This window comes from Apodemus sylvaticus, chromosome 10 (genome assembly GCF_947179515.1).
Source record: "Apodemus sylvaticus chromosome 10, mApoSyl1.1, whole genome shotgun sequence".
Lineage (NCBI taxonomy): Eukaryota > Metazoa > Chordata > Mammalia > Rodentia > Muridae > Apodemus > Apodemus sylvaticus.
This window is the reverse complement of record NC_067481.1, coordinates 57995922-58019496: the sequence shown is the minus strand read 5'-3', so window position 1 is coordinate 58019496 and position 23575 is coordinate 57995922. Positions and strand designations below refer to the sequence as shown.

At 44.4% G+C, this 23575-nt stretch overlaps 1 protein-coding gene across 4 annotated transcripts in view; it reads right to left on the bottom strand.

The window, feature by feature from the left end:
• Shisa6 (shisa family member 6) overlaps nt 1-23575 on the bottom strand; it is a 294361-nt gene that overhangs the window by 255439 nt on the left and 15347 nt on the right. For all 4 annotated transcript variants that reach the window (XM_052196988.1, XM_052196989.1, XM_052196990.1 and 1 more), the window contains exon 2: nt 15477-15637. In XM_052196988.1, the coding sequence (XP_052052948.1) occupies nt 15477-15637 (161 nt within the window). The remainder of the gene's footprint in view (nt 1-15476; nt 15638-23575) is intronic.

Below are 23575 nucleotides of genomic sequence, written 5' to 3'. Positions count from 1 at the left end.
TCTAGGTCAAAGGGTTCAGCAACATGTTCAAGTGCTTTTTAGTCAATCATCCTTGTTTGCAATATTTTATGACTCAAATAGCTGTATGGCTATTGAAGAAATGAATGTACCGCTAACAGCATACACAGAACTCCAGCTTTTCTAGACTGTTTTCCAGAATACCTCCTTAATGACATTAGAAATCAGAGGAGGAAGTTCCCCTAGAGAACAGATGAGCTTAGGATTGGTGGCCCCTGAGGTTCTGTGTTACTGAAATGTGGCAAACTTCTTATTTTGATTATGCCCACCTTTGCCAGTCTTCCATGGCTTTGCAACTGTACTTTTCCAGCATCTATGCATTCTGAACCCATACCTGGGTTCACAGAGCCCAGTGCCAGGGCTGCATGCATTGTGTGGCATGAGCTGTCACCACCTCCATGTGACTAGGCTCCTTTACCTAATTCAGAATGGAAGGATTAGCATGGACAGTCATTCCTTCAGCATTAAGCTTCAGATTCACTGGCAAGTTCTGCAGCAGACAACCCAGTAGCTGAGGTGTAACTGGGACTAGATAGAGAAGGAGAAAGGGAAATGAATCCTGAGTCTGAAGGCTCAAGTGCAAGTCTTGGATTTATTATCTACTGGCTGTGGGATGACGTAGAGTTCTGAGATCAGGATGAGCAATTAAACACAAACCATACCTTCTTTCTCTATAGATGCATATGGGGAACTTAGATTTGCATACTGATTTGTGCTGAATGCTGAATAAAAGTGTATATGTACCATACATGTACTGAATTCTCCAGCATATATTGCCTAAAAGGATAGCAAACATCGGTCAATGTTTTGTGGGGGGTCCCTTGTCAGTTTGTAACTCTGAGAAACAGAAAATCTATCTTTAGTTACTAAATGAAAATTCTGAAGATTAATTTGATTATTTGACTGGACCTGTATCAGTCCGGCCGGCTGAAGCCACCCAGCTCTGAGTGAGCTACACTCTGAGGATGCTCAGGGTCAAAGGGTTCAAATGTTTTTTAAGTCATGCTTTCTTGTTTAAACTTGTTTTGATAACCTAAATAGCTGTAAGCCTATCAAAGAGAATAAGGCATAGGTAAAAATTCTTTCTATTTAAATATCTCCAGGCTTCAGTGGTTTCACTGGCCAGTTCTACAAGGAATCTACAATACAGAAAAGCTGAAGGAACACTCCACATATAGCATGAGGTCAGTATTACTTCAACAACATATAAAATAACCAGAAAACAGAACGGTACAATGCTTCAGAACACACTTGTAAACAACACTCAACATTTTAACAAATCCAACCAAATCCATTAAAACATTATGACCAAGTAAAGTCTACCCTGGGAATCCAAAAACAGTTTAATATGTAAAACCCCAGTCATCATATTCACACTGTCAAGTGACCGTAAGGAAAAGCCATGTGCTATCTCTGTGGATACAGGAAAAAAACTTTGGCTGAACCCAACATCAATTACTCTTCAAAAACCCTGCCCAAACTAGTAATAAAAGAAAACTTCCTCATCATGATAAAAACATCTCTGAAAAGCACAGAACTAAGCAAGAATCACAAAATGAAAGATGGTTCCCTAAGACCAGAAAGAAAGCTGTGACCACTTTGGTCCAGCATTGTACAGGCAGCCCTTGCCGGTGCAAAAAGGCAAGAAAAGCAATGAGAGGCTCCTGCATAGGAACGGACAAAGTCAGTTAGCTTTGGTTATAGGCAACATGATTTCTGTGAACAGAATCCCAAGGACTCTAACTCAATATAGAATGTATACCCACACACACATACCCACACACACATACACCACACACACACACACACACACACACATACACACACACACACACATACACACACACATATACACACACTTATAGCAACAGCTAGAAATGTGAATGGTCAGTTATAGAAGTCGAGTGTAAACATGAATGTAAAAACTATTCTCATTCTAATATGTCCTCTGAGCCCTGGCATCCAAAGGCCTCGACAAGCCTGTTTCCAGTTCTCCATCATCTTTCTCTCCTCCCACCCCAGAAAGCACAACAATCCTAAAGGGCAGATCTACCCACTCCCATATGAAGCCTTATGTTTCTATCCCAGTGGGTTTTTCTCAATCCACTCCAATCCTCTCTTGGCCAATGTCTCCAAAGCTCTCTGGCATCTAAGTCTTATCTATCCTTCAAGGTCGCTGTCAATATCCAACACCTCTCAGGCTGCCAATTTGGACCATTCCAGACAATTGGCCTAGTGCCTGCTATGCAGAAGGCCCTCCACAAAGCCTCGGAGAATGGATGAACTCACAGCATTCTTGCTGTTCAAACGCATTCACGTTAGAACTCTGATGCACGACTCTTGTTTGTGCCCACCCTGCACATCATGCACACTGGCTTAGGCAGGTTCCACAACCTCATCTTCCAGACACCTACGTGTCTCATGGTAGAAATCAGGGAACACGTCTACAGGCACAGTCACCTACAGCATCAGCACAAACACGACTCAACTGGGACGATAAATTCTTTCTGACCAAGAATCCTGACATCTGTCCCATTCATTTGCACTTTATATTTTTCAGAATCCACAGAACAACCAATAAATATAATAGCTGATCTTGGATCCATGAATCTTAATCGACATGGAGTAAATTTTACTCTTAGCAAATCCAATACCCAGAGGCAACTGAGAATAAATTAAAAAGTGCTCCAGCAAATCTTTTCGTGATAACAGCAGAAGCAGAAATGCCACAGAGGCTTATATATTCTGAAGGTACTGTTCCAGGATGTACATGCAAAAGAAACTCTCCCTCCTGCTTAGAGAAGGCCCACCAGCCTCGCTGGCTCACTCAGACCAACAGGTAAAGGGAGGCTAGCCCACCCTAGCTACCTTCTGACCTCCCAAACTCACAGAGAGCTTCTCTCACAGGAAAAGCAAGGAAGCCAGGTATTTGCCCAGAGATCCAGAGTCTGCTAAAGAGAACAGATGAGAAGGTGGGTCACCCTCCTCCTATCCTCTCTACAGTTCTTGGTCACAATGACCTTAGATCTGTGAATGAAAAATAATAATGATAATAAGAACAGGGAGTTTGAAAGCAAGGCCCAGCCAGGGGAGTGAAGGGAACCTGTATGACAGGCTGAAGACACTGTCAAGACAAATGGTTTGGCTTTGACCTTGAGAAGAAACCAACCTTTCTACATTTTTCCCATGGCTACAAACAGAAGTAATGCCACTACTGACTTCCTAGAAGCATCAAGCCAGGATGCTTCCCAGCTTTCTGGCCCACTGTCATAGAAATACAGTCTCCCTCCATGTATAGTACATTGCCCATCTAGGCCCTGGAATGATGAGGCATAGGCACAGCCAGTGTTTATGGGCAACACTCTACCAGTTTCCAGGAAGTCACTGCTAGAGTTCTCACACAGAGACTGCATCTTCAAAAACCACTCTGTCCAGTGTTAAAGGTCTCTCCTTTGATAGCAGCGGGTCCTGTGAGACTGCAGCCTTGGCATTTTCACAGGGGACCTTCCCACATGACTGTAGGCAAGGGCTCAAGACACAGGGACAACATTCAAGACAAGAATTCAAATGGATCTCTTAGGGGAGGGCTATCTACCAAGTAGCAAGATCTGCTGGTTTGGGTTTCTTTCCATAGAAAACAGGAGGGTGTTTCATTGCCAAGAGCTATGTCATATCTCTACAATGGGTCCCCTCCCCAAGCCATTGGCAGGTGGCATTTCCTGCCTACCTCATCCATGAGCTTGGCCTTACCACCCTGCCAGCCTCTGCTAAGGCTCCATTTGCTTTTATCTAATTCTTAAGGGAAAGAAACGGCACGTTTATTAAAGCACAGGCTTATCTAGTTCATCCTGGATCTAAACTGCTGTGATAAGTCCCTGAGCTACATGTACACAGAGAGAAAGACGAAGCTTGAATCCTGGTCTGAAGGAAGAGGTAAGTAAGGGCTGGAATGGGGTCTTAGGTTGCATGTGTGGCTTCCATGCCAAGGAAGGCTCTTCCCCATCCCCTCTTTAAGGAGTGGGCTAGGGCTGAGCCAAATGCCCACATCCATATACCTTCTAGATCTGTGGTTCTAATCTTTCCTAATGCTGCAATCCTTTAATACAATTACTTCCTCATGTTGTGGTGACCCCCAACCATTAAATTATTGTCATCGTTCCATCATTACTACAAATTTGCTAGGGTTGTAAATAATAATGTAAATATCTGTGTTTCCAGGGATCTTAAATCATCCCTGTGAAAGAGTCGATTGACTTCCCACCCAGGGGTCTTGACCTACAGGTTGAGAACACTGCCCTAGAAAGTTCCCGCTACACATTTTATTCATGGTATGTTGCTTCTTGCATGCTTCTGAGTCTAACTGTGTGCCTTCTCTCCCACCCAAGAAGCTGAGAGCTCTGTGACTATGAATGGAGATCCCAGACCTCCTAACAGACTCACGGATGAAAATAGCCTCTGGTTAGAGGGACACGAGGGCATGGACTCTTCGGACAAGTATCCTCTGATATTATGACATCCCTGTAGAACACCTCTCTGTGGGATTTGTATCACCATTTACAGATGAAGAGCAGGATATCTAGGAGCTGTCATGTTTACATAGCAGTGCCCTGAGGCCTGGCCTGGCCTGGCCTGGCCTAGCATCAAAGTACTTTCAAGGATACAGCCATCTGAGCAGACTGTGGGAAACAGAAGTAGCCACAAATATTCATCATACATGGTAGCTTTTTACACTACACTTTCTGGTACGAAAGACCACATGGTCCTCTTCCCGAACACCTGTGACACAAAGCATTAATTGTCTCCCAGGAGCTATTTTTCCCTATACAAGATACCCCCATTTTATCTCTCATGCATCAGTTAAAGTGGCTGTAGGAGTGGTGGCCAGCTTTAAGCAAGGATCTGATCTGATCTGTAAAGAAATAGGACATGGAAGAAACTGGAAAGGGGACTTGGGAGGACCTATAGGGGAAAGGAAGTGATGTAACTATATTTTAATAAAAAATATTAATTTTCTTTAAATGAAAAGAAGAAATAGTACTAGATAGCCCTAATGATGTAAACCTATGAGCCTAGCTATATGGTAGGCTAATGCAGGAAGGTACAAATCCTGACCTACTTGGGCTATACAGTGAGTTTAAAACTAACTTAGTTGGAGCTGGAAAGAATAGTTCAGTGGTTGAGAGTACTGGCTGCTCTCCTGGAGGATCAGGGTTCAATTCGCTGCACCCACATGGTAGTGCAGAACTGTCAGGGATCTGACACCCTCGCAGAGACATAAATGCAGAATGGTGCAACAAATTAATGTACTAAATATGGGCAATTTATTCTGTCCTTTATTTAATGAATAAATACTTATCCAAGGTTTACTGAGTGTCAAGATTTGTGCAGACTGTATTGCACCCTGGGAATTGAGTGCTTTGAGGGACATTGATATCTTTGTTCATTCTGAAATAATTTGGATGCCTTTCTGGCTGTTGTGTGGGCATGAACAAAAGCCCTGAGTCTCTGACATTTGCCCCAAGACCAAAACTAAACTCAGAAACATGTAGCCTAAAGCCAAGTCATGGCAAAGCCCTCTCTCTCCTTGCTCTTGCTGTCAGTGTCTCCCCTACATAGAGGACAATCCACAGGTTTAATAAATGAAAAAATACTCCCCCAACCAAAGCAGCTTTCTCCAAAGGGACACAAAGTTCCAATTCCTTCCTGAACTTTGTACTAATTCTTCAATCACTGCAGTCTGTTGACAGAAAATGACAACCAGTCTCTCGAGAGGAATCAGTTACTGTCACTGCCTCTTTACTGGGACTTTAGGCTCATAAGTATCCCTTCCCTCTAGGATGTTGTCCTTAGTGCAACATCATCCAGGGATTCCTCCTGCATCTTCCTGCCCATTCAGTCCTACTGCTGCCCTTGCTCCTAACGGAGCTGATGGTGGTATTGACGATGGTGACAATACCTACCCTTCCTCAGAATGCTTGAAACTAATGCTTGTGGTTCTGATAGGGCACCAGTGTGGCTGATGACATATTTGGTTTGAGTAAGGTCTTAAATTTAAGCTTCTGAGCTAAACTGTGATACGTATCTTCTCATGCCCATGGCAGTTAATGCATGAATGCCTCCTGCCTGGCTTCAGGTGGCTGTCTCCATCACCTCCAAGTCCCAAATATCCTTTACTCTGCATGTGATAGACCTCGCAGGGAAAGATCCCTAAAGGCCACTGGTCTAGAGGCTGGGCTCTCCCTGCTCAAGAACACTGACCACTATAATGTTGTAAGCATGCATGCCAAGAAGATATCAACCTTCTCAAGGTAGCTTTTTGGATGGTGGTGTCCAGTGGGAGGTGTCTTGGTCTAAATGTTTGAATAACTTCCTTGTGAGGCTGGGCTAATGCTCATGGGAGTTCTGTCATCTCTTCCACATTCATCCACCCATCCTTGCTTTTCTGCCATGAGTTGAAGGGGCACCAAGAACACACCAGCCCATAAAGATGTTTGCACTGTTCTCTTGAACCTCCCAATCTCCAGAACAGTGAGCTAAAGGCATTTCTTTTCTTTATAAGTTATTCAGTCTCTGGTATTCTGTTATAGCAATATACACAGACTGAGAGTACCAGAGCCCCAGAAGTTGCCACCCTTCCTGTGCCTTCTATACCTCACTTCCCTGCCTGGGTTCCCAGCTCTCATCATGACATCACATTCTGTTGGTCCCTTGGTTTAGCCCACTCTTGGAGGTGCCTAGAATTCTAACCCTGTCCTTGGTGCTTAGGCATGCCCTTTAACACACACCTCATTGGGGGGATATCTGGAGCATATTTAAATCTACCTGCTTCAAGAGTCATTGATGGACATCTCAGGGAGCATCCTCTTTCTCAGGAACACAGAATGAGACCAGGATCTGCCTGCCTCCACTTAGTGTACTCTTTGGTGAAAAGATTAGGAATCTAGGATAGAGATACTCCTGTCTAAGTAGCCAAGTCTGCAGCAGCCAAACAGGGTGACATTCCTGGAAAGGAAGACACAATGGGCGTGGCTGGCCTAGCCAGACGCTGGAGGGGACAGCTCCGAGGCACCAGTGTTCCAAAGCCACTTTGTACTGGGTAAGTCTATTTGTGGTAGCTAATCTTAGCTGTCAACCTAATACACTTGGGAGACAGGAACCTAAATAGAGGAATCGCCTCTATCAGATTGGCTTGTGGGCATGTCTGTGAGACATTTTCTTGTTTACTGATTGACATGCAAAAGCCCAGCCTACTGTTGTTTGTTTGTTTTTTTTTTTTTTTTTGTCACCTCTGGGCAGGATGGCCTGCATTGTATAAGACGAGTGGCCAAGCAAGCAAAGGGAAGCAAGCCAACAAGCATCACACCTCCATGGCCTCTGCTTCAGTTCCTGCCTTGAGTTTCTGCCCTGTCCTAAATGATGAACTGTAATCTGTAATCCAAATAAAACTTTTTCTTCCCAAGTTGCTTTTGGTCATGGTGTTTATCACAATAGAGGAATAAACTAGAGCAATGTTCCCTCCCTGGTATTGCCATAGAAAGATAGCTTCTGGGCAACATGAAATTATGACTTAGGAATCCACTTGCCACTCACCACACTAAGAATGGTGATGGGGATTTTGCTTCTGCCTGAGTTCCCAGGATCATAAGGAAGTGTGACTGGGTAGAGTGAGCTCCAGACATTACTGTCCAGATGGAAGTTAGATCCTATCTAGATCCTGGGCCTATGGATGGGAGGCCCCATGCCTTTATGCTCCTGCAGTTCATCTCCCAGGAAGAGAGCATTCACATGAACACTTCATCATAGCACCTGCACACAGATAGGGCTCCAGGGTCACCAACTGTCTTGGCTATTCCTCTGCCTGCCTAAGGCCTTCACAGAGCTGCTTTAGGGACCACTGAGAACACCACCCTATGCTGAGCAAACAGTAGCCCCCTGGAATATCCTCCCAGCAGCCCCAGACCCATGCACAGGGCCACCAGGGTCAGCACAGATTCTCAGCCACAAGACAAGCTTCCCACTACTGGAATAGGCCCCAATGTCCTGTCTGTAACTCCTCAGAGCTTGTATTCTAGGGTGAGTCTGTCTGCATTTATATAGGACAGTACAGCCTCCTCTCGTCTACATGATCAAGGACAAGTAAAAGCTTCTACTATCCCAGGCTGCTATTTCTTCCCCCTATGAAGTTGGCATGATAGTGTTTGGCTCATAGGGTCCTTTCAAGATTAAAATAAGTTAGCCAGTAGGGGTGCTTTACAAAGTTCTCAAGCTTTCCAAGCCAGGCAGGAGTATGAATGTTTAGAATAGTACATTGTAACTCATAGTCAGGAGAAATGGAACATACTTCCTTTCCAAAGGCACTAACTAATTCCTTTAGTGCCTATTCCTCAGCACCATCCGGGGACTCGCAGTTTAACTGCTGCTATGCCTAGGGACCTAGGAGATTTTCAGAAACAAAGGTAGGGGTTTTGGTCTCCTACTTAGTTCCTGAATGGCCAGTACATAGCTCATAGGTGCTGGGCTCTGAGCCAGGCCAGGAGATTGAGGGATGTGCTAAAGGTCAGCAAAGCACTCAAGCCTCAGGACACATGTAGAGAGTATGTGCCACTGTCATAGTTTACAGACCGGGAAACTGAGTCACAGGGAGATCTGTAAAAGAAAGCCAGGAGCTCCGATCTGAACTGAACCAACTCTCTTCCTCGGGGTATCCACTACTTTTCTTTAGGATCCTGAAACCCAGATGCCACAGAGAAGAAGAGGGACTGAGTCAGAGGCGTAAGATGATACCTGGAAGAAGAGGTGAAATTTAGAGAAGTTGACAAGAAGAGAATACTCCAGATAGAGCAAAGAGCAGAATACTGCTGAGAAGCAGAAGCCACTGGGAAGGCATCCCCACTAAAACCAATTTGTCCAGGAGTCCAGAGCTTTGGTCTCTGAGGAAGTGACCTGGGACACTTGCATAACCAATGGGAACCAGCTCCAGGGATACTCCCTATACCCAAAGCTATACAAAGGAGGCTTGTTGGCCCTGACCCAGTGTCTAGGTTGATGCCATCTGGGCTGTCTTTATTGGGTGGGACTTGAACCTCGGCTATAGGAACTACTGGATCACTTTGACCCTTCTGCAGGAGAGCAATAACTTTCCTCCCAGGTAGTGGGAGGGGTTTGCTTTGCTCGCTGCCAATACTTGAACTCAGGTGGAGGCAAGGTACTGCTGACCTTTGTACCAGCTCTTTTTAATGGAATAAAATGTGAATCACTAGGCTACACTTACCTTTGAACACATTAATAACTGCAACATAAAAAGAGGTAAAAAAAAAATCCACTTCAATATTTAATGCTCACTGGCCTCATCGGCTGGGACCAACACCATGGCCAAAGCACACCTAAGAGCATCCCCTTCACACCAAAGCTATCCTAATACACCGGACAGTGGGATTCACATGGCACTGATGTTGCCTCCCACCCAGGTGACCCCTGTGGGCCTCCATTTTCTCTCAGGCCAGAAGCAGGTTGGGATAACTAATCTCACCTACCCCAACATGTCTGAGGCTACCAACTCAGAACAAAACATTCTTGCTCCTGCAGATGACTGACATAAAAAGAAGAGTCGACTCCCCACCCAGATAAAAGGTAGAGTGTTCCTACCCAGATGTTCCCCAGAGTTCAAGAGCATAGCACAGCTTTCTCATTCTACAGTCAACCCTAAGCTTGTCCCAGACAAGAGACTTCGGGACACTTCCTATGGGGAGAGGGTAGGCAGAGTAGGTAGGCAGCCTGGGTCACAGCTCTCTGAGTCCAGACACAGATGCAAAGCTCCCAGCCTATAGATGTGTCAGCCTAGACAGGAGGGGTGGACTGCAGACACTTGGGTCCTGGAAATCAGGATCTGGAGTCAGCTAGGTGCTTGTGACTAGCCTTAGGTCAGCCACAGAGGCCAAGGAGCTCACAGCCCTTCAGAGAGAGCAGAGCCACCCAGTGAGTGTTCAAGTTGAGTAGCCAATCTTATTCCCCTGGTCCCTCTAGCTAAAGACCTCATTGTTTGATGTGTAGTTTCTGCCAAACAGGCACCAAGCTGTTAGGGGCTTCCTGGTGATACTCCTGGTTTGAGGATCCCAGAGCAGTGATAAAGAAATACCTTCATCAGTCTTTGCCTATACAGAGTGTAACTTACATTCTGATGGAGACAGGGGCTGCAAACCAATGAGCACATAAGTGATCTTTGCTGGGGCAGGTTCTCAGGAGACAGCAGAGTAGGCAGTGTGAACAAGTGAGGAGTCCACACAGGCCTGTGTGAACATTGATGCCACTTCCCAAATGTCTGCTGCTAGGAAACTCAGAGTCATGCCACAGAGAGGAGCAATACTTTGAGGTCAGAACAGATAGAACAAGGGCTGGGGGGGTGGGGTGGGCAAGTCAGTGAAGTGCTTGCTTTGCAAGTGAAAGGACCTAAGTTCCCCGTGCCAACAGTGCCAACACTCATGGAAAACAAACAAAAAACTGGGCGTGGAGATGGATAGGCAGATCCTTGGGGCTTGCTGGACAACAGCCTAACCTACCCGAGGAGATCCAGTGAAAGATGATCCCGATAACAATAAACTAAGCAAACAACAAAATCCATGACAGCAGCTAGAAAAATATCTGAAATCTATCTATCTATCTATCTATCTATCTATCTATCCATCCATCCATCTCTTTCTGTCTTTCTCTCTCTATGTCTCTGTCTCTCCTCTCTCTCTCTCTCTCTCTCTCTCTCTCTCTCTCTCTCTCACACACACACACACACACACACACACACACACACACACGTCAAGGCAGTCAAGGAGTTAGCATTAGTAGAGGCCACAGAGAGAAGCAGAAGGAATTGGGAACTCATATCAGGCTCCCAAGGATGGTGAAAGAAACTTTGGTAAATCACTTCCCTGTCACTACTTGGTCTTTAATCTCAATCCCTGTGACACCAACCATCACATCCTGTTGTTGACCTTAGTTGATCTTTCAAGGCTGTGGTCATGACAGTGAGCAGGGGACTAACTGCTCCTTTATAGTGCACAGCAGTGGAGAACTAGCGTGAATATTTACTGCCTCGAGCAGATGCCACACTGGATCCTAGAAAGTGGAGAGCAAAATTCTGGAATTTCACAGGTAATCTATGGCCAGAGAGGACACCCCACGCTATCACCAGATACACTAACACAGGCTCTTCTTGAGAAGCCTAAGCCAAGTAAACACATTCAGTCTTCCCAACTTCCTTCTGTGAACAGCAGGCCTCTATGGCCCTGATCTCTAATAACCTGGGACACCAATTGTGGTACAGTCCTGTCTGGTCTTCCTGTTCATTCTGGGGTTTTCCCTGTCCCCCTTTCTCTCCACAATCCTCCTCTCAGATGCACACCGACCTGCCCTCTCTCTTGCATGTATCTGAGTCCCCCACGTCGTCAGCCATAGCGCCCAGGAGAGAACTTCTCAGTCAGCCCACTAACTGACCAGCCAGCTTCCATCCTGGGGCTTTGTCTTGACCTTGAACTCCACACCAAAGAGGGAGAAAAGGATGTTCTCCCCGTTTGGATGTCTCCCTCGAGAGCTTGGTTCTCAATTTTGACCATATGAATGGTGTAGGAAATTTTGAAAATTATTATATTGATACTTAGGTTCTGCTTCAGAGCAAATAAATGAGAATCTTCACAGGCATTATATTCTTACAACCCCTTATGAATCCGTGGAATAACTTCAACTAGGAATTCAAACCAGCTCTCATCAGAGAGTTGCTTCTAGTCCATGGACCACCGGTTGAACAAGGTTCATAAGCAGTTAGACTTGAGGAATAGGGGCTGGGGGTGGGGGGGGGGCGGGAGACACAAATAGGTTTCCCTAATTTCAGAGGCCCAAGTAAATGCCTACTGAGTAGCTCCCTGTGACCTTGGGAAGATGTTTCTTAGGAGAATATGAGTTAAAGACTCAGAGATTAGAAGGTTGCATAGCATAAGAATATTACTGGATCCATTTTGTTATATACAAAGTACTGAGCAGAGTACCCAGTACATAACAAATGCTCAATGCATGGTACTTATGCTACATGGATGATCATGTTTTATTATCACTGAAGGACCAACACTCCATTCCTTACATCAAAGGAGCATGAGGGTTCAACTTTCCAAACCCTGATCATGCCAGACACAGCCCCACAGACTCCACCTAGCCTAAGAAGAGCAAGGTATTGGTCTTTATTTCCTCATCCATTCAGTCTGCTTCCCAGGAGCTATGTGCATGCTTCTGCAGTATGTTCATGGCTGATACTGAGTGTTTTCTGTGGGCAGGGTCTGTCTGAATCCCCAACCAGGTTTATCTTCTACCACAAGAACAAGCTAGCAGTGGAAGCTAGTAGCCACAGTCGCGTACAAGGAAGTCAGAAGGGCGTGACCACAAACGGTACTCAGAGGTACTCCAAGCTTACCCATGCATCTCCTTGCTTCTCAAATTGCTAAGCTTTTCTACCAACATACAGGGCCTTGCGCTGCAGGTGAGATTCTGGGGGTCCAGCAGAGTTCATGAATTCCTAGCTGATGCCAGACAGCTGGTTCCAGGACAGCGTGGTGAATGGTAGAACCACTCCATCCATGCTCTGATGCCTGCCTCCTTAATATCCCCCTAGGACCTCAGCCACTCTACTACAATTGGTGGGTGGTTGATCTAACGAGTGGGAACATCACAGTAAATTTCCACTTTGAACGTGTGCCCAAAAGTTCTGTTTAAAACGGCTGCTCAAATTGCAACATTGTGTAGCAAAGGACAACCGCTATTTGGAAAAGCATCCTGTTTGATACAAGCTATAGAAGATGAAGCTCGTTGTGAAATCGCTTGTACATTTCAGCTCCAACACTGAGAATGCTTCCCAGGCATTCTCTTCCCAAAAAGCTAAGTGGAGAGTTGTAATTTGAGAAATACGAGGAGGGATTCTTGAAACAGAACTGAGTCATGTAAGCAGTGCCTCTCCCTCTCAACTCACCAGAAGAATGCATATAAAAAACAGAAGGGATGAAAAAGCTCCCTGGCCAGTGAAGGGTATTTAAGGGCAAATCAAGACTGTTCATTGAATCCATTTCTATAAATGAGACAGGATAAAATTTGAACGGAAGGGTGAAAATCAGCACTCAGGGGCACATTGATGCTGGGTGGCCAGAAATTCCAGAGTCATAAGCACAATTCTTGGGAGAGATTGACTTCAAATGATAAATCTTCAGATAAATAAAAAATACTCACAGCTGCCAAGAACATTAAAGTTAGGAACACTTTTCAGTGGGTAAACTCTCCCTAAGTTCAAATCACACCCTCCACATCAATTAAGCCACAGTAGGTGAGAATGGGGCTTAGCAGTCCTTAATTTTTATGGCTTCATAGAGGATTCCAACATGTCGCCAAGTTGAGGGATTTGGGCATTTAGTGTCTTTGCTCATAACAGGGACAGGATCCAACTAGTCCACTGACTCGTCGCTCTGCTACATGTCAGAATCACCTTGTGGAGGATTTTGAAACACTAATGTCTGTCTCATGTGTAGAGATTCCACCTACTCTATGGCTCTTGGACACCAGCATTTTTACATGTTCCTAGGTGTTTCTAATGTGCATATAGCCAGGTAGGTGGCCACTGTTCCAGATGCTTCTACCAAGATTCCCTCTACTGCTCCCACATTAAGGATCAAGTGTATTCCAGCTAAAAAATGCACTGGAGGAGGTTTCTGCCCAGGAAATTCACTCATCTTTACATGTGAAGCAGGGACACCTAACTTTCGAGGGATATATGGATACCTTTAGTCCTCTACAAACTATTGGCTGAATGTATATGTCTCTGTACTCATAGGCATAAGTATTCGGAGAATACCTTTAGCTTTTATTAGATGCTCAAAATATTTAAGACTATTATCTTAAAGGCAAGAACAACTTGATACGTTCAAGAGAATTAGAGCATAAACAGGATGATTTGATCTCAGCTACAATTAGGATTTCGGCACGCCTACTGCCCCCTGGTGGCTTTATATCTTTATTGCAGGCTTAGTTCAGACCTGGATAAAGTGACAGATATTAAGGTGGCAGATGTGAAGACTCCAGATCCAAAGCAGAAATTGTGTGTCTGGGAGTGAGATCAGTACTAAGCTAGCTGATAATTCTCACAGGGTTATAACCTTCCAAACTTACTGGTATGTAGGCTGTCCATTCAGAGAGTTTACATTGCTATGCCTAACTGGGAATGAGTTAGACTGGGTTGTTGTTCTTGTTCTTATTCTTGTTGTTGTTGTTGTTTTTAATAATTTTATCCTGATTTTTGTCTTAGCTTGAATCCTGATGTTCTCTTCCTAACCATGTGACTTTAGGAAGTGTTGTTTAACCTTTACATTCCTCATATAAAGTAGGAGATAAGTATTTCCAAGATTGCTAAATAGAATAAATAATAACATACCAATAAAAGCCTCTGAATAATATTTAGATCAATATCCCAATATATTACTAACACTTACAGGTTTTCTTTTCTAATTAGTACACCCTACTGATCTTGTCCAAGTTACTGAGTTTCCTAAACTAATCCATCAGAAAAGTAAAGTAAAGCCCACCCATTTTCCTTCACGATGGTGTTATCAAGATGATGAAACAAAATAGCAAAAGGTGGCTCAGCCCTCCACATCTGCAGGATCATCCACCCACACAAATCAACCCAACAGGATTCAACCCACCATGAATCAAAGCTATTATCCCAAATTGGGCCTTACTGAACAGCTATACATTTTTTCTCATCATTATTTCCTAAAGCCCTTGGCAGAGCAGGCAAGTTTCATAGTATTGGTATTGTGTTAGATATTCTTAGGAATCTGGAAACCACATAAACAGGAGGATCTGTGGGGGCACTATGCCAACACTCATATATAATTATACAAGGGGCTATAGCATCTGGAGAATTTGGTATCCTCTGGTGTCTCAGATCCAGTTCCCTACTTACATAGAAGGACACTGCATCCTAAATCCAGGGAACCTATATCTCACAGAAAAGGGTCACCCTAAAATGCAGATACCATTCCTATCTTTCTGGGTTCCAATAGCTGAGCAGTTTCTGTATCCAAATGCAGCCTTTATTCTTACACATCTGGACAGGGCCACACCTTCCTGTCACATGAGTAAATGGGCAACCATACTTCACCATGGCAGTCGTAAGCTCTATATCACATTAGATAATTACACCAACCACTAGAGAAATCACAGATGGGCCATCAGACCTTGTCTGTCCCAGATCTGCTCTCTCTCACATCAAACCTTCCCAGAACGATAGTCCCCAAACTCTTCTACAAGCCGGCCCTGTCTATCAGGACATCCACCACTGCACAGTGCTCCACAATCTGCCCACCAGAGCAGAAACATAACTAGACCCTCTCAGCAGCATCAATAAAACTTAGAGATGAGTAACTCTCACTTACCTGGAGTCTGCTTGGCTGTGCGCACAGGGGTGTAGTGGTTTTTGGAGGTTGATCGGACCGGCGTATTCTCTTTGGGAGAGGTATCGATGGCCGAAATGGTTTCTCTTTCACAGTGTGCTATGGGGATTGGTCCCTGTTGTCTTAGGATATCAGCCAGAGCCCTAAAGAAGGAGAATACAGTGAGCCTCACTGAGCAAGTGCACACAACCACAAAGAGGCAAGCTTCCAGTCATAGGCACTCAGTTTTGAAACCATACAGAAGGAGCCAGAGATACGGCCATGAGTACTAAAAAGACAGTTTCATCTTTTGGTGGCCACAGGGGTGACTATAGGGGGTGAGGTTGGCATGACCCTGAAAGGCTATGAGCATAGTATCTTATTCTGTAATTCATTCCACACCTCTAAAATATAAGCTCTTTCAAAATACTAGTTTTCCTAATACCCATATATGCCACAATAGCACCCTCAGTCTCAATGACCACACAGGAAAAAGCTGACACTACTGGCCTTACAATGAATAGGAGGTTACTATCAATCAGGTGGTCCAACCTCCCTATCCAAAAATATATGTCATGTCGCATGTGTTAGAAATTATTGACTTGCAGAAGTGCAGCTTGCAGCCTATAGGCCAGGCTGCTAGAGAAAATCTTAAATGCCAAGACTGGAAGGACAGATTTTTAAATAACAAGCATCAGGATAGATGGGTGACACAGAAGTGAAGGTAAAGACATTTTAGAGGAGGAAGCATGTACCAATGGGCAGGGACACAGAGAAACTGCCAGAGCAAAGACTCGGGGACAAGAGCTCTGGCTCAACTGGCTCACTCCAAGCTTCAACTTCCAAACATGCATGTAGTGAGGACTCAGCAGGCATCAGTTACTGCAGGGATGAGCCTAGTTCTGTCCTCTGGTGACTCACAAATTAAAGCAAGTCCCTCTGCCACCAGGCTTTAGACAGGAGTCTCTCATTATGTGTGACATGAGATACCCAGTAGCCCTGGGAAAGAGGGACATTGGGGAATGATCAAAGGGAGCATCAGAAGAGTGTGGCAAGCCACCACAGAGCACGCCTTCTGTGTCAGTCTGTTCCTGGTGAAGCTCTGCACCTCAGGTTTTCTTGGAGGGGGAAGATCTTCTCAGGATCTCCCCAAGGCATAAGCCTTCAAAGCCTCTTCCATCTGAGCTATCCCAGCCCTTCCCATGGCTTCCCTTCTTCCCACATCTAACTCCAGAGGTCCATCCTCCTGGAAAGTAACAACCACAGCCCCGTAGATGCACCAAAGCAAACCGTTCCCTTCTGTTGTGCTGCTGGTGACACAGTGAACCTGCCTTGAAGATCATCAAGTTGGCAATCTTATCATTTAGTGGCACATATACAGCAATTTTACATTTTCAAGTGCTTTCCCCTAGCTGGCCTTCTGTTCTCTCAGCCTGTCAAAAAAACCACCCACCACACTCACTCTGCTGAACTGGTAGCAAGGGTCAAAGCTAAGTACCCTGGGAGGGAAACACAGCTAGCCTAAGGTCCAGAGCCAGTCTGGAGAGCCATCATTCGGGGTCTGAGAAGAAGGAAGGCAATGTCCCAGGAAGTCACAGAAAAAGTCTCTCAGCTCTGCTACTGGCCAGTCACAAACTTTCAGCAGAGCTTAATCTTTGACACAGAAATTTAATAATTTTTCCCCATCAGTGAAGCACTAGGTTTATACAAAGACAAGCTTTAAGATCTTTGTGATTCTAAAACTGAATTCTTTTATACATCTTTTTCAACCCTACATCCATGTTTGGTATCTTCATTTCTTCACCCTTTTAATTATTGAAGACATCTTCCAATCATCTTTCCATGTTTTAAAAGACTGAATGACAAATTATGAAAGACATACAGACCAAAGGAATATAATTGAAAACTCAAGCATAAACTTCTACATTTACAGTCAGTTCTAAAGAAGGAGGGGCAAACATTCAGGTTGGGTAGCCCACAGCTGTCTGTAACTCCAATTCCAGGTATCCAACACCCTTTTCTGGCCTCCTTGGGCATGCATATAGATCATGTAAAGTCATGCAGTCATACACATATGCATATGAATTAAAAAACAAATCTTTAAATTTTTAATTAAATTTTTTAAAATGCCAACTATTAGTAAAGAAATAACATTTTTAAAAAATGATTAAGAGTAACAAATTTTCCCTGCTGTCTTAGTCAGGGTTTCTATTCCTGCACAAACATCATGAACAAGAAGCAAGTTGGGGAGAAAAGGATTTATTCAGCTTACATTTCCACATTGCTGTTCATCACTAAAGGAAGTCAGGACTGGAATTCAAACAGGCCAGGAAGCAGGAGCTGATGTAGAGGCCATGGAAAGATGTTTCTTACTGGTTTGCTTCCCCTGGCTTGCTCAGCCTGCTCTCTTATAGAACCCAAGACTACCAGTCCAGGGATGGCACCACCCAAAATGGGCCCTCCCCCCTTGGTCTCTAATTGAGAAAATGTCCCACAGCTGGATCTCATGGAGGCATTTCTTTAACTGAAGCTCCTTTCTCTGTGATAACTCCAGCCTGTGTCAAGTTGACACACAAAACCAGCCAGTACACCTGCTAAATCCTAATCTCACACTATACATACAAATTAATTCAAAAGGGATCCTATACCTAAATATTAATCCAAGCACTATAAATTCTTAAAATATAAATGTAAATCATTGTGGCTTCTTAAGCTGGCAATGAATTCTTATACATGACACTGAAAATCTAAGCAATATAGCAACATAAGATCAAATGGAGATATCAAAACAATCACTCTCTCAGAGGAGGCCTTCACAGAAGCTGATGCAATCCACAAATGGGAGAAAATGCTTATAAAACATCTGATAGGAGGCTGGAGAGATGGCTCATCAGTTAAGAGCACTTGTTGCTCTTGGAGAGAACCCAAGTTCAGTTCCCAGCACCCAGGTGGTGGCTCATGACCATCCACAGCCTCAGTTTCAGGGAATTCAATGGATGTCCTTCTGACCTCTGCAGGCACCAGGCACACTCAAGGTTCCCACAGGTACATTTGAGAAAAACACTTATACACATAAAATAGATCTTTTTTAAAAACCTACAGAAAGGATATTAAAAATCCAATAAAACACTCCAGTTTTATAATGAATACAAGATTCAAACAGGCATTTCTCCAAAGTGTCAGCACCATTAATCCTTGGGGAAACTGCCCATCAAAATCACATTGTGGTGCCCATGCATATGTATGCAGACAGCCAAAACCAAGCAGGAAGTTCATGACAGGTGCCAACAAGGATACAAATGTGGTTTCTCCACACTGAGCTATTGGGGATGTAAAAAAAATAAAATAAAATAAAATAAAATAAAATAAAATAAAATAAAATAAAATAAGCACAGCTCCTTTGGTAAACAGTTTAACAGTTCCTCAAAATTCCAAGTAAGAGCACAGCAAATACATGGCCCAGGCTACTTCTAGGAGAAATGAAAATAGATCTGCTTAGAACTAGTGTATAAAGAAGGCTAAAGGTGACATGAATGGCAACCAAGGGATAGGAACAAGCCAAATGCTCATTGGTTGATGAATGGATAAACAAAATGTTTTGTGCCCACATGATAGAGTATTAATCAGTCATAAAAAAAGGAAAGGCATAATGATAGACACCTTAGCATGGAAGAGCCTTGAAACACATCACCCTAAGTGAAAGGAGACATTCCCAAAGCCTAGGCTTATATAAAGCACCAGGTTGAGTAAACCCATGGACAAGAGGACCACTATAGGTGTGGGCTCTCCCTTGGGGATGGTAATAATACACAAAGTTTAAATGATGACAGCTACACAAGACAGAATAAAAAAAAACACAAACTTGTACATTTGGAAATGTAAGGATGAACAATACATTAGGGAAATTTCATCTTATTAAAGCTTGTACTGGGGAAACATCTTAAAAAAGACTCCACCATACTTCTCTGATGTCCATGAAGAAGAATGGACTTACGTGGTTAAACCCTTTGGTTAGGAGGATTCACTCTACTCTTAAGTGGGGTGATTTTGCCTCCTCGTTTCTAACTTGGGACAACTGGCTTATCTGGAGACATTTTGGTTGTTGTGACAAGCAAGGACCGAGGTGTTATTGGCATCTGGTGTGTGGACCTCAGGAATAGGGCTCAACATCCTGCTGCCATCATGACAGAGTTATCAAGTATCAACAGTGGTGAGGTAAGGAGACCCTAGAGGAAATCTGCTCTGCACTATGTGAACTAGGTGGCTAACTCTACAACATCCAATCAAGACTGAATGCCAGCAGGTTCTAGGGACACAGAGGATCTCAGGGACCCTAAAGTGAGTGTCCTGTCTGTTGGAGTCTTCATGGTCCCCCAAGTCTTGGTACTTGCCTCAATGTGACAGAGAAAGGAATAAGATACTATGTCTGGTGCCATACTTTTGTCCACAGAGAAAGTTTAAGTGGGATTTCCTGAGTGTTTTGACCTCATTGTCTATCTCTCAGGACTCCAGAGTTCCTGGAATCCAACACCCAAGAAGACTTGCTGAGATGACCAACTTCTTAAAGAGCAGCAGGTCCAGTGGATCTGTGGGAGTGAAGTCTGGCTAAAGCTTGACAATGAGTTATAACTCTGGGATACGGCTACACTGTGGCCTCCAGTACCTAGACCGTGTGATTACAGGAAACTGGTTCAGCGTGATCTTCTGTGGCCCAGTGGACTGGGATGAGCTAGGATCCCAGCCAAGTGGAAAAGGTGGGTTGGCTGGAATGTGTTTCTCAAACCTCCTGTATATGCCCTTCTGAACATATGCTATTTCCACAAAGGAATGGTGACCAGCCATAGGCTCCCAGTCTGTAGCAGGTCTTTAACATTCCCAGAATTCAGCTTTTCCCACATCCCTCCCCACCCACTATCACATTTAGGAGGTCTGAGGGTACATCTGCCAGCTCCCTGTCCTTGCCATCCCCTCAGCTCAATGACCTCTCTCTTTGCTCTGCTTCCTCTCCACCTTCCAACCCTCAACTCTCCAGGGTGTTTGATAAATATTATTCTAATTCTGAAATGTGTGATCCTGGTCTCACCTAATTAATTTGGATATGCCAGAGGAAATGGGTTAAGGACTGAGCTACTTTCTAACCACAGGAAAGAAACTTGGTCACTGAGGAATAGTTGAAGGAGCATTGAAAGAGTGGGCAGCAAATTTCAGGGTATGGGGGAACAAGGTGGGGCAAAGCAAGAAAGAAGAAACCAGTCAGGAATGAGAGAACATAGGAATTAGAGCAGGAGGAAAGGGGAATATGGGAGGGAAGGGGGAGAGGAGAGGAGAAGGAAGTGGAGGAGAGGGGAAGAAAGGGGAAGAGAGACTCAGACCACAGCCAGGGCGGGAGAGAAGAAGGAGAGACAGAGAGAGAGAGAGAGAGAGAGAGAGAGAGAGAGAGAGAGAGAGAGAGAGAGAGAGAGAGAGAGAGAGAGAGAGAATGGGAGAAAGGGAGAAAGGGAGAAAGGGAGAAAGGGAGAAAGGGAGAAAGGGAGAAAGGGAGAAAGGGAGAAAGGGAGAAAGGGAGAAAGGGCAAGAGAGAAAATGGGAACCAGAAGAAAGGAAGGGAAATAGAGAGCCATTGAGTACTGCTTCCTGCTCTCTCCAGCTGGGCCTGCTAATTTGGCAAATGTCAGGTGATATCTGGGCATACAGAAACAATTAGCAAATGAGTGATTTGGGTCAAGATCAGTTTATTTATTTGCTTAAAATCTTGAGCAATGTTGTCAATGGTCTCAAGGAAATATGGATAGAAAGCTAATCCAAAAAAAACATATTCCATATTCAGAGACAGGAGAGGGAACTAGGAGAGACATTTAAAGAAACCGAAACTCAGAGGGAGAGACAGAGAGCTGGCCATGAGGGAGGAAGGGCACGGCTCCACCCCACCAGGGACCTGGTCCCCACCACAGGCCAGGACAACAAATGTACCTCATTTAGGAACTTGTGGAACTCTTCACCCCAGCCCTCTTCCCTGCCTGTCATGCAGGCTGCGCTAACATTTCAAGTCAAGGAACTCTTTTGCCTGAAAAATCCGTTTTCTTGCTGATTTCACTGTTTCCTCCCCTTCTATGGTCTCCTGTTTTGCATGCTTCATGGGGAGGTTCAATTAACTGGGAAAGGAATCCAATTCTGATCACTCGGGCTAGGAAACATGGGCCCTCTTCAGTCCCAGGCACTGCTTTGGTCATCAGGAGAGTGGGAATGCTGTCTTCCCTCTGAATAGGACTTAGGCTCTGAGTGTTCGTTCCTGCTTACCCTTCACTTCTAGCACTGTGACATTTACAGCTACAGCACCCTACATTTTACTATGGATTTAAGCCTCAGACTTAGCTCAGTACTCATACAAATGGAACAGAAATGCAGCATTCTGTTTCTAACTTGAACCTGGGCATCTTCTGTAACCCAGAAACTACCGCTTATATGTATCTCATTTTCCTCTTTAATGATTCTTTCTGCTCTCCCCAGATGGGCTTGGGTCAAAGTTTGCTTTTGTGTGTGTGTGGGGGGGGGGGGGGGGTTGTTGTTGTTTGTTTTGTTTTTGTGTGGTTACTGGTTTTTGTTTTTGTTTTCTGTGATAAACACCATGGCCCAAAAGCAACTTGGAAAGGAAAGGGTTTATTACCATAGATATTCCAATCATAGTCCGTCATTGAGGGAACTAAGGGCAAGAACCTGGAGATGGGAACAGAAGCAGAGTCCATAGATGGATGCTGCTCCTTGGCTTGCTTCCTACAGCTTGCTCAGCTTGTTGTCTTATACAACCTAGGACCACCTGCCCAGGGGTGACAATGTCCAGAATGGGCTGGGCCCTCTCACATCAATCATTAGACAAGAAAATGTTCTCACAGGCTTGCCTACAAGCCAGTCAGATGAAGGCATTTTTTTTCAACTGAGGTTCCTCATCCCAGATGACTTTTAAGTTGATAAACAGGAACCACTGTGTTGTTGCAGGATATTTGATCACACTGTGAACCCTGAGATTGTGTTATTTCCTGGAAAAATCCTGTTTCTAGTTGCACTGTGGCTTATCCCCCTTGGCACACACCTTCAATCCCTCTGACTGGAATACAGACACATCCTTAGTACACACCTTTAATGCCAAGCAATGAAGGTAAAGTTAGTTTGTAGAAGGAAGCAGCCATGGTTGAAAGTGATGTCTAATTGAGTGGCAGACAAAGTGACAAATCAGAGAAAGATTTGACAATAGGATATGCCCAACTCTCATGAGAAGAGAGAGGAAGGGGAAACTACTTGAGGGACAGTGCAGAAAGGGAGGAAGGAGACAATTTCACCTGGACTGTTATAGAGAGCAGGGGCAGAGAGAAGGAGAAGGCAGTTTTACTGGAAGAACTTTACAGAGAGAGGTTAAAGAGAGAACAACTTAGACACAGGTGAAGACAGAATGAGCCAGACAATGAGAAGGAGCCAGAAGATCAGAACAGATTGCCAGAGTTCATTTGATGCCAAGCAGGGTAATTCAGTCAGAAGCCAATAGAGAAGCCAGATTGAATCTTGTATCAGTCAGCTTGGAGAGGAGTTTGAACCAGAACAGCTGAGTTGAATCAGTCAGCCAGAGATCAGAAAGAACAAGAAAGGGTGAGCTTATTCAGCAGTGAGTCTCAGAGGCTGAGAACATTCTAGGCCTAGATAGATGGTATGGAGGCTGGAAATCTCCAGGACTAGGCCTAGGTTAGTTGACTGAGACTGTAAGCCTCTGAGATGACAACTACATCAGGTGAATAAAAATTAATTTTACGCTATGGCCTTCTAGTTTGCAAATGTCAGGTGATAGGTGAGCATGCAGATAGAATTGATTGGGTCAAGACCAAATATTCACTCACTTAAATGTTTACTACACTCTCTTATTCATTCATCTACATCCATTCATTCACCTCCCAACCCATCCATCCATTCTACCTATCCATCTAACCACTGATCCATCCGTCCATCCTCTCATGCACCCAGTCATTCCTCCATGCACTCATATATTCATCTTTGTTCCACCCATCTACCCAATCACCGGGTGCATTCACCCACCCACTCATCTAGCTCCCCACCTA